Raw genomic sequence first — 11,365 nt, 5'->3', positions numbered from 1 at the left:
ATCCCAGGATGTGGGGCGATTAACCCCTTCTCTGCCTGCTGCCCCTAGGCTGTCCTCCTGCAGCGTGTCCCCAGATTCGTGCCAGGGGTGGGGGGACCCTGGGATGAGCTATGTGCCACCCCCCGGACCCCCCCCCTTCATCCCCTATCACCAGCCCCAAAATCCCCCCACAAAGGGGTCCTGAGAGTGTTCCGAGGCCATCACTTACTTCCTCATCTGGAGGGAATTGGCACCAGAGCAGGTGGAGGATGGCACCGCATTGGAGTGGGGAGAAGTGAGATTTTCCATCAGCTGAGGATTGCTGTCTGTCCCCACGTCCTCCCAGCACAGTGCATAGCTCAGGGATGCCCAAACGCTGTGTTTATGTAGGCCCTACAAAACCCGCTGAGGGTGCCTGACTCACCTTTCATGGTCCAGAGGATGTTCCCCCTGTCAGCCACACCTGCAATGGGGAGGAAGGCAGTGAGTGGCAGCTCCTTGCGACCATTGCTCTGTGCTGTCCCCTCCAGGTGTGCCCCCAGGGCGTGGTGGGGGGACACACAGATGTCCCTGGGTCACACATCACCGTATGCCCTATCTGCTCACGCCAGCTGCCCAAACTGACCCATGAAGGTCATCAGCTCCATGTCCACCTCGTCCCCACCATTAGCACCATCACTGCTCATCAGGAGCTCCACGATGCCATCCTCCTCCAGACCCACTCTTAGAGCTGCTTGGCTCCATCACTGGGGACACAGGGCACGGGGTGGCAGGGCACTCTGGGAGCAGCAGGGGCTGCCAAGCTGAGCTGGGAGCAGGCTTGGGCAGAGCCCTGGGGATGGGGACATTGCAGGGTGAGGGGACAGCAGGGTTGTGCTGGGGACAACAGGTGTTTTTTGGGGGGCCTGGAAGAGGGGTGCGGATACACGGGGACAGTGCCAGTCTGGGTGCCCATGTCCCTGGTGGGAGGTGACAGCTTGGAAGGTGCTGGATGCTGGAGTGCCACCTCTGTCTCACCCTCTAGGTGCAGCTGCTCGGCCATGCAGTGCAGTGCACACAGGTACTCATTCTGCTCCTCTCTGGGCTGGGCTGGAGGGGGCTGTGGGAACAAGCAGCCCGGCTTCGTGGGGTGCTTGAACCACACACATCAGGAAATGGATTTGCTCCCAAGGGGTCTCAGGGCTCCGTAGGGTGATCTGGGGTTGGTGATGTGCCTGCAAAGTGGTGGTGGGATTGGTGTGCGGATGGTGGGGCAGGTGGCACAGGGGGCTCAGGGCAGTTGGGTACCCACGTCAACCCAGTGTGGTGACAGAGCTGCCATGCAGGGCTCAGTCTGTGTCATTTGCTCTTTTGCTGTGGCCACCTGGGTGTCACACAGAGGATAACCCCCTCTTGGTGGCTCAGCCTGGGATGGATCACTAAGTCTGAAGGTGACCAAGTGGCCAGTGCTCTGTCCCTGCCCTGCTCCAGGCTGCGGGTTGTTGCCCACTGCAGACCCCCGGTCACCCAGAGGACACTGCAGGGCCACCATCAAGTGGCCTGATGGCACCAGCTGCCTGCATGGCCTGTCCTCCAGCCCAAGGGACAACTCAGGGGTACACGACAATGTGGGGACCTTGCTGCTGGGCTTGGGGATGGCAGCTGAGGGCCCCTGTAGTGTCACAGTCCGGTGGCAGCAGTGGGTTGGAGGCCACGGGGCCGTGTGGGGGTGTTGCAGATTGATTGAAACCTGTTCCCAGGGAACAGGGCATGGGTGAGCCCCACAGTGCTGGTGTCCCGTGCCCAGAGTGGAGAAGTGGCACAACGAGTTCCATGAGTTCCTTCATTGTGACTGCAAGATCCGAAGTGTGAATGCACTGCTCCCTGGGGATCAGTCTCCTCTCCAAATACCCTCAGTTCCCCCGTAGCTCTTCAAGGAACAACAAGGGATGTGCTCCCAGCTCATGGAGGGGACAGGCTGCCAGCACGGCCTTGAAGGACCCAGACCCTGAGCATCAGCAGAGCAGTAAGCCCAATGCTTCATGATCCACATGGAGCCAGCCTGGAGATCAAGCTCCTCTTCCTCATGGCTACGCTGTCCCCTTATCCAGCTGCAGCATTCCTAGGGGACACCCTCAGAATCAAGGTCTTCTCCAGCCAGGGCTCAAACCCTCCCAGGACAGGGATGCCCCGGTACAGGGACCCATCCCAGGGCAGCAGCAACCCACAAGCAGAGGATGAGCGAGGTGGCACGGACCTCATGGTTCACCTGGGCCCACCCTGCTCCAGAGGGGACCCCAGGGCTGGGGCAGCCTCATGCGAGCGCGAGAGTCCCAAGGAGGCCGTGCAGTGAGAGGGGAAGGATTTATTGACCGAGGGCCGGGGTACATCACAGTTTGAGTTCCCTTCCCGCCTCCGCAGAGGACGTCACATTGGACTTCCCGGGCAAAGTGCGCGGGAGAGGCTTCACAGTTTCATCCTTCGGTAAAGCAGAACTGAGGCAGTGACAAATGGCAAACTACGTTGTATGAAAAAATAATACAAACTCTTCTCTTTAAATATTTTACAGAAAATGAACCTGAATAAAGAGCATGAGAAGCACCACACAGCGCGGCCACCTCGGGGGGACCAGGACGTCCCCACACCCGCTGGAACCTGGCTCAGCCCTGGGGGGATGCATGGCCCCCCCAAGGGATACGGTGGTCACAGCGCTGTGGGGACGTGTGGAGCACAATGTGCCCATCCCTGTGGTGCTACCCCAGTTGTCCTCGCTCATGAGCACGCGAGGACATCCAAGGAGAGGGACGGGGACAGTGTCCCCCCACTGCTCGGGGGGGACAGGGATGCCCCTACTGTGCTGCAGTGCAAGTTCATGGAAACCCAAGGCACCTCCGGGCTGGGACAGGGGGACCCCCGGGTGTGCAGAGGGGGGGCCGTGTGGTCACCGAGCGAACGCAGAGGGGAAGTTTCCCCCCTACCTCTCGCTTCTGGGGGGGCCCTATGTACAGGGAGGGCCGTGCAGGCTGTGCAGTCTGGGGAGAGCCAGCTCCCGGGGACAGGGGGTGCTGGAGGGCACGGGGGCCAGCCCCAGGCCAGGGGAGATGCTGCGGGTTTAGAGGGGGTGCAGGTGGGGGGCTGTGTCGGGGAGCTCAGGGTGGGGGGGCAGTCCCCCCTCACCCCACTGGTGCGTCTCCCAGAAGGCGCAGGTGAGCTGCTCCAGCTGGGAGCTGAGCGGGAGGCGGATGTCCAGGTGCATGCGCAGCGTTTCCAGCCACTGCTCCAGCTTGCTGAAGGACGGCCTGCGGACAGACAGCGGGACACATGGCATGTCACCACTCCCACCACACGAGCATCCCCCAGCAGGATGAGGGACGTGGGACGCTGGGTGCTCACCGCTTCTCAGGGTCCAGGTCACAGCAGCAGACAGCGATGGGGAAGAAGCTGGGGGGGCAGGCAGGGGGACAGTAGCGCTCCAAGAAGCCACGGATGTTGAGGCCAAAGTCGGTGGTGCGGGGCAAGTAGTCGGGGTCAGCACTGACCCGGCCAATGATCTGCAGGGATGAGAGAGGTGGAGGGATGAGCTCCAGAGAGTACGGCCGAGCAGCACCACGGACAGCGGCTCGGCACCCACCTCACACAGGACGATGCCGAAGGAGAAGATGTCCACCTTCTCATCGTAGCTCCTCCCTGCACGAGAGATGGGTTAAGTCATGCTGTCCCCTCCCCACGTGTCCCCTACCCCAGCCGTGCCCACCGTTGATCATCTCGGGGGCCATCCAGTAGGGGTTGCCCACCACCGTGTAGCGCTTCTTGCGGTCCGGCTTCTTCAGGCTCTGGAGATGCTCGGGTTGGTTCTTCTCATCCACCATCAGCCGTGCCAGCCCAAAGTCGGCCACCACCACACTCTTGTTCTGGGTGGAGGGGACTGGTGAGGTGTGGGGCCAGCACCATTGGGCCGGCCCCATTGCTGGGCCGCTGTGGGACGGCCATGGTGGGACTCACCTCCCGCACCAGGCAGTTGTGGGAGTTGAGGTCGCGGTGGATGATGTTCATAGAGTGCAGGTAGGCCTGGGGAGGGACAGACTCAGCGGTGCTCCCACCAGCAGCCCACACAAGCCCACCCCATGGACCCACACATGCGTTGCTCACCATGCCAGCAGCGATGTCCTTGGCAAAGCTGACCCGCTGGCTCCAGGGGTAGTGGCTGTCCTGCAGGAAAGAGGGGACAGATGGGGGTCCTGCCATGGGCTCAGGGTGGTTGAGCTGCCCCCTGCCCACTCCCCTCACGCTCACCATGCTCTTGATGAGGCCCCGCAAGGTGCCCCCCTTGATGTACTCAGTGATGAAGTTGAGCCGCTTCTCCTTGTACAGCACCCCAATGAACTTGAGCACGTTGGGGTGTTCCAGGCAGCGCATCACCTTCACCTGGGGACCGCAGCACCATCAGCCCTGGGACACCCCAGGGTGACTCTGTGCTCACTGCCCTCAATTACATGGGCCCACAAGGAGGCACTTAGGGATCTTTTCCAACCTTAATGATTCTAAAGTCCAATCCCAACCCACCCCCACCACAGCCACTGCAAACGTCCCTCAGTGCCACATCTCCATGGTTCTGGAACACCTCCAGAGATGGTGACCCCACCGCCTCCATGGGCAGCTGTGCCAATACCTCAACTCCCTGCAAAGAAATTGTTCCTAACACCCAACCCTGAACAGCCCCTGAAGTAATGGCACACTACCCTGCCCCTTGTTCCCCCACCCAGGCACACAGGTGCCTCGCTTGCCTCTTTGAGGAAGGTCCTCTGCGTCTCCTCATCAAAGCGGATCAGCTCCTTCATAACCATCACCTCGCCCGTTTCCCTGTGCGTCACCTGGTGGCAGGCAGGCACTTAGCACCTCCGGGATGCGTCACCCACCTCCCCACCCCATGCAGCTGGGACCACCACACTCATAACACGAGCAGCAGGGCAAGGCACTGCACCTTGATGGCCTGGCCGAAGCAGCCCTTGCCCAGCACTTCGCCGTGGATCAGGTCGGAGGGGCGGAAGATGCGGTGAGCACGGGACACGATGCGCAACGATTCAGAGCGGCCGATGTCCTTGCGCTGGGAGGCAGGTGAGCCCATCGAGCTGGAGCCCGGAGACTTGTCTGTGCTGCAGCTCCTCCTGTGGGACAGACAGATGTGAACTCACCGTGGTGGCTGGGGAGCGAGTGAAGGACTTGGGGACACACGGCGGTCTCACATGACGGTGCGCTGGCGCATGGTGCCAAGGTCGCCATGGGGTGTGGGGACTGGAGAGCGCAGGGGGCCATGTGGGTCAGGCAGGGGGCTGCAGGGCAGCGCTGAGTCGCGGGGCAGGGGCTCATGGGGGTCGTGCTCAATGGTCAGCTGCAGCAGGCGGCTGGTCTCCTGGATCAGCAGGTCGATCTGGGTGCAGAGCACACAGGGTGGCATGGGGCACCCCAAGGGATGGCCACGCTGAGGAGCACTGGGGGAGCCTACCTCATCCAGCGGGACGTGTCCGATGGGCGTGCCGTTGATCTCCAGGATGCGGTCACCCACGTGGATGGAGTTCTTCACATCGGGGCTAATGCAATCTGGGTCCACCCTGCGGGTCCAGCACGCAACGGGGGGTCAGCCCCCACTGGGTGGGCACATGCAGGCACACTGCCCACGGGTCACCCTGAGGGGTAGGAAAACACTGGGACCATTCACATGGGTCATCCCTGTTAGATGGGGACACACTGGAACCATACCCATGGGGCACTCTTGTTAGATGAGCCACCTCAAGCTTATGGGGCACCCCGGAGTGGTTTCTACAGCCAGCCCCAGCAGATGGATGACCTCAGAACATCCCTCCAAGCCATGCTGCGAGCTGGGGACATGCTGACACAACAGTGCCATCCCTGCTTGATGGGAACATGCCATCACCACCCCCATGGGCCACCATGGGCGGCTGGAACAGCACCAGCCCTATCCTTCTTCCCCCCACCCCAAAAGAGTGTCAAAGCAGAAAGGACCCAACCACAGAGTGTGACCTCGGTGCCAGGGCACTGCAGGGACAGGATACGCACTCTCGGACGCGGACGGCGCGTGAGTGCTCAGCACCACAGCCCTGGGCACCACAGTGTGGGTCGATGGAAACGGAGAAGCCGCGTCTGCCATCGGAGCAGGCGGGGATGGAGACGAGGGTGACGGTGTGCGGGATGCGGGAGCCCGGAGAGTCAGGCAGGATCTGCTCGATGACCGGCGTCACCACCATCTGGTAATAGCAGTGCCCGCTGCGGGGCCGGACCGGGTGGGCACAGGGACAGGGGGAGGCACGTAGGGATGCGTCCCCCTGCTGCCATCACTACCTACCAGTACAGCTTGGAGCGTTCCACCAGCGCATAGGTGTCCCCATCCCCGATGAACGCACGGCAGTTGAGGCAGCTGAAGCACTCAGGGTGGTACTTCTGCTCCCCCGCCACCTACAGACAGTAGGTGACATCAGTGCTGCCACACAGACACCTCCACCCTCTCCCTCTGCACTGGGAAGTTCCGGCAGCCGCAAAACCCACACAGGAACAGAAACCCCAGCTGAGGGTCCCCCGAGTCGTCGTCCCCCCCTTACCATGACCAGCCCCTTGGTGATCTGCTCGGTGCAGCCGTGGCACAGCTCCCCGAAGCGTGCCCAGTAGTCCTTCTTGCAGTACAGCCGCCCATCCTTCTCGTAGTACTGGTGGGACAGCGAGGCCCCACACTCACTGCACCTGCGGCACGGGGACATGGGGACACCGGGGACATGGGGACACCGGGGGGGTCACAGCGCATCAGCCCCGACTGGCTCTATGCACTGCTTCCTTTCATTGCCCCCCCTCAAAAGCTTCCTCCCTGGGGGTGTGTGGGAGGGCTGGGGACAGCATGACACAGTGACAGTCACACCAAGGGACTGCAGCCCTGGCATGAGTCACAGCCCACTCGCCCCCGTGCTGCTCACCCCTCCCCCCCCTCCCCCAACCAGAATTTTAGGGGCAGCAGTGGGGGGGGGGGGAGGGGGGGCTATCGAATGATGGTGGTGCGGTGAATTGTAGGGGCACAGTGGGACACAGTGATTGAGGAGGACACAGAAAGGCAGTGAGTTATAGGGAGCAACAAGTTGGGGGTCAGGAGGCTGCGAGCTGGGGGGGCACTGAATTACCGCGCGGGGGGGAGGGACTGAGGTGTATAAGGGGCAGTGAATGACAGCGCTGCAGGAAGGCTGTGGATTTGGAAGGGGGGAGGGGATGACAGGCTGCGGGGGCAACGCCACAGCCCCCCCACACCGTCCTATCCGGGGGGAGCGCATCAGGAACACCCCGGGTGACGTGACGTCACGGCGCGGAGTTTCCCCACCCCATGACGTCACCGCGCGAGGACTCCGCCGCTCCGCTCCGCGCCACCCGGGGGGCGACAGCCAATGGGGAGCGGCGCTGCGGCCACGCCCCTTTAACCCTTCCGCTGCCGCCGCCCTCCCGCCGAGCCCCGACGGGGCGGCCGCGGCGAATGGTGGGGATCGGGGGAGGGGACACGAACGGCACCGCACGGGGAAACAGCACCGGAACGGGGGTTGGAAACGCGGTACCCGCCGCGCTCCGCTCCCTTCCCCTGCCACGGCCTCTGAAAGAGCACACTTCCCCCCACTGCCCCAACTTCCCCACGGCAGCAGGAGCAGCAAGCACCGCGCTCCTGTAAACGGGGGACGGCAGAACCCGAAGCGAACACCGGGAGGAGGAGGAGCAGTAGGAGGAGAGGCCGAAGGCTTCTGCAGGCAGCCATGGGCCACCGGAAGCCCGGGGAGGAGGGGGGAAGGAAGAGGCCGGATCCAGCCACTCCACAGGGCTATCTTCATAGTGCTGAGGGCTCTGTCCACCCACCCGTCCTTCTGTCCATCCCTCCGTCCATCCATCCACCCATCCCAGCTCCAGAGAAGCAGCGCACCCCGGATACGGAGCAGCACCCCATGGAGTGGGGATGGGACACGACCCCAGCCCACCCCCGCCCTTACTTGGCTCCGGCGCTCAGGGCACGGCTCTTCCTCAGCACAGCCGCCAGCATCCTCCGGGGGAGACTGTCCTGCCCCCCCGTCACCCCCCGGCTCCGGACTGGCCCCCGCGTCCCCGGTCCCCAGCTTCCTCCGCCAGCTCCCACCGCGGGGAAAGCACACGGCAAAGAGGAAGCGGGGAGAGACACAGTGACATCAGCCCCCGCCACGCGGTCCCTGCGCACCCCGGGGGGCAGGAAGGCGGGACACGGCCGCGTGGGACGTGACACAAATGGCGGAGCCCCGGGTGGGCTCAGCGTCACCTCACTGCCGCTGCTGCGCCGCGGGTCCCACCTGAAGCAGTCGGCGTGCCAGTCTGCGTTCAGCGCCTGCAGGTACTGCCCATCGAAGATGCCCTGGCCACAGCTCGCACACACGGGCAGGTCGGTCCCTGAGGGATGGGGCTGTCACCCTGTGCACCGTCACGCCCCTGCCACGTGCTCCTAACCCCTCTGCCACCGCAGCCGCCCGCCCGCTGGTCCCCCACGGATCGATGGATCGATTCTCGGGGCTTTCCAATGCGGGGACAAGGTCACCGCGCTCGTGTCCCCGGCGCTGGGGATGGGGCTGATGCCAGTGCCACTGCCACCAAGAGCCCACCAGGGCCGTCCTACAGGCGGGGGGCTGGGTGTTCTCTACCCCTCTCCGTGGCAGTGCGCTTCTCCAGGGTGCTGGGTGGCAACAGGGGGACAGTAGAAGCAAGGGGTGGCAGTGGGACACAAGGCTGACATAGCATTGGGGACACAGGGAATCGGGAAGGGGGCTGGGGGGACATGGGGCATGCGGGGTACAGCGGTAGGGCAGGCGATACATGGGGCGCAAAGGGCATAGGGGGTGCAGGGGGGACACTGAAGTCCATGGAAGGGTGAGCGGGGCAGTATGGGGGTGCTCAGTGCAAGAGAAAGCTTTGGGGTGCAGGGAGATGGGGTGTGGGGATGCCCAGCAGGCAGGAAGGTGCAGGAGAGATGGGGACACAGCGGGATGCAGCTGCAGGACAGATGTCTGGGGTGCACGGGGACAGAAGGGTGCTGGTAGTGGGAGGAGCAACGTGGGCCATGCAGCAGTGTGGGGTGGCTGCGGGAGGATGAAGGGGGTGTGCAGGGAGGGGGACCAGGATGGAAAGGGGCACAGCAAGACATGAGATGCATGCAGGTGTGCGTACACCCTGCATGGGGGTGCAGGACGGGTGCTGGGCACGCACGGTGCAGGTGGGTACAAGAGGGGTGCTGACATGGGGTGCAGCACCAGCACAGGGATGCAGGATGGGGTGCAGGGACACGGGTTGCTGGGATGAACAGGAGACAAGATGGGGGGATGCAGGTGCATGTGAGGATGCAGGGACACAGGGTGCACAAGGGGCTTTGTGGGTTGGACTGGGGTGCAACTGGGGGAGCAGAGTAGGTGTGGAATGCAGGGAAGGATTTGGGGTGCATGGCAGGATGCAGGAGGTTGTGGGGTGCAGAAAGGATGCAAGCTGGGCAGGGGTATAGGATGGGGAGCGCATAAGTGTAGAGGGACATATGGGGATGCAGGCTAGATGGGGGTGCACGAGGGACATGGGCTGGATAGAGGTGCAGGGGAGACATAGAGGGGCTGAGGGATGCAATGTGGATATAGGGGATGCAGGGGGAGCAGAAGGGGGCGTGAATAGAGCTAGAGGGGCACAGGATGGATGCAGGCTGACATGGGGGGTAGATGGGCAATGTAGGGGTGTAAGGGGGATGTGGACAGATTGAGGAGCAGGGATGTGAGGGGTACAAAGGCAGGATGAGAGGAGCTGGGGTGATACGGGGGTGCAGGGGACGATGCGAGTTGGATGGGGCTGCAGGGAGAGGTTAAGGGGATGCAGGGGTGATGCAGGGGTGCAGGGGAGGATGCAAGCTGGATGGGATGATGTAGGGGTGCAGAGAACGGGTCCAGAAAGGTACACAGGCTAGATGGGGGTGCAGAAGGGATGCAGGTTGATTAGGGGAGCAGGGGTAACATCAGGATGATGTAAAGGGGGCAGGAGGGATGCAGGATGATGTAGTGGTGCAGCCTGGATGGGGGCTGCTGGGAAGGGATATTGGGATACCGAGCTTTAAGAGGGAAGAGGGATACAGGCTGGATGCAGAATGATGTAGTGGTGATGCGGGGATGCAGATGGGATGGGAGCTGTGGAGAAGGGAACCAGGATGGAGAAGCAATGCAGGAAGGGGATCCGGGGATGCAGGAGTGATGTAGGGGGTCCAGCACGGAGCAGACGTGGTGGGGGGCACAGGGGGGCATACAGGGATGTGGAGATGCAGATGTAGGGGAGCAGCAGGGATGCGAGTGGCATAAGGGATACGGGAAGGACGCGGGGAACGCTGCTGGGCAGTGGGGTCGGGGGGGGGGTCGCGGGGAGGCCGGGGGGAGGGGGGATGCGGCGGAAGCGCTGAGTCAGGCGGGCCAGGGGAGAGAAGGACGGGGGAGGGGGGTGGGTCACGCACCTTCCTCCTCTCCCATGGGCTCGTCCCTCCAGGTGCAGCACAGCAGCATCAACCTCATGCAGCCGCGATGCCCGGCACCGCGCCAGGACCTGCCGCCACCGCTGCCGCACCGAGCCCTGCCCTGCCCGGCCCTGCCCCGCCGCTGCGGTGCGGCTCCGGCTGCGGCTGCGGCTCCGGCGGGCACGGGCGGGCGGCGGGCGAGGACGGGCCGGGGGCACAGGGCGCCGGCGCGGGGGCTGAGGGGGCGTGGTCAAACGCAGGGGGTGTGTCAAAGGAAGAGGGCGTGGCCGGAGGGCTCGGGGGTGTGTCCAGAACGCGGGGAGGGGGCGGGGCTTCGCGGGGCGTTGTGCGGTTGGGGGTGGTTGGGGCGTGCGGTGCGTCCCGGTTGTGTACGGCGTGTGACCGCGCAACGGGACACGGATGTCCTCCCCGGAACCGCCGTGGGGCAGTGTATAGGCGTCCCTCTGGGGGTCTGGGATGTCGCCATCGGGTATTGGCGTCCCCTCGGGTCCCCACGCTGCCTCCATGGAGCAGGGCGCAGATGTCCCTCCAGGGGCTGTCACCGCATGATGTGGTGTCCGTGTGCCACTCACCCCAGCCGATCAGCATGGGTCAGGGCAGGGCTGTGCTCCTGTACCCCCAGGCTGTCACCGCGGGGCGGGACAGGACCATCCTCTGTGACTCCAAGCTGTCCCACACCTGGCCGTGGTGTCCCTGAGCAGTGGCCACGCACTAGGGCACAGGGATGCCTGACCCCAGCACACCCGAGTCCTGCATTCTGGGAGGGGGTGTAGGGCAGTGCCACTGTCACCACCACAGACACTGTCCTGGGTTTGGGGTAGGAGTGGGACACAGGAACAGGATGGAGGCAGA

At 63.7% G+C, this 11,365-nt stretch overlaps 1 protein-coding gene across 3 annotated transcripts; it reads right to left on the bottom strand.

Annotated features, from left to right (window-relative positions):
- Window positions 1-2,309: 2,309 nt before the first annotated feature.
- LIMK1 (LIM domain kinase 1) lies at window positions 2,310-10,631 on the bottom strand. Of its 3 annotated transcripts, XM_065731689.1 has the most exons (17): window positions 10,493-10,631; window positions 8,285-8,412; window positions 7,986-8,053; window positions 6,573-6,711; window positions 6,320-6,429; window positions 6,034-6,240; window positions 5,462-5,567; window positions 5,202-5,386; window positions 4,940-5,123; window positions 4,743-4,829; window positions 4,252-4,383; window positions 4,108-4,167; window positions 3,961-4,026; window positions 3,713-3,869; window positions 3,590-3,645; window positions 3,352-3,509; window positions 2,310-3,257 (listed from the first exon to the last, which is right to left on the bottom strand). In XM_065731689.1, exons 1-17 carry the CDS (start codon window positions 10,548-10,550, stop codon window positions 3,071-3,073), a joined length of 2,088 nt encoding a protein of 695 aa, XP_065587761.1. In that variant the 5' UTR covers window positions 10,551-10,631; the 3' UTR covers window positions 2,310-3,070. The 3 variants fall into 3 exon arrangements, with proteins under 3 accessions (XP_065587761.1, XP_065587760.1, XP_065587759.1); XM_065731688.1 differs by lacking the exon at window positions 7,986-8,053 and having other exon boundaries at window positions 8,316-8,412; window positions 10,493-10,630; XM_065731687.1 differs by lacking the exon at window positions 7,986-8,053 and having other exon boundaries at window positions 5,202-5,567; window positions 8,316-8,412.
- Between the last annotated feature and the right edge of the window lie 734 nt (window positions 10,632-11,365).

Source organism: Cyrtonyx montezumae, unplaced genomic scaffold (assembly GCF_038088225.1).
Source record: "Cyrtonyx montezumae isolate F1298 unplaced genomic scaffold, pur_monq_1.0 scaffold_15, whole genome shotgun sequence".
NCBI classification, from domain to species: Eukaryota; Metazoa; Chordata; class Aves; order Galliformes; family Odontophoridae; genus Cyrtonyx; species Cyrtonyx montezumae.
This window is presented reverse-complemented; position numbering and strand designations above follow the sequence as displayed.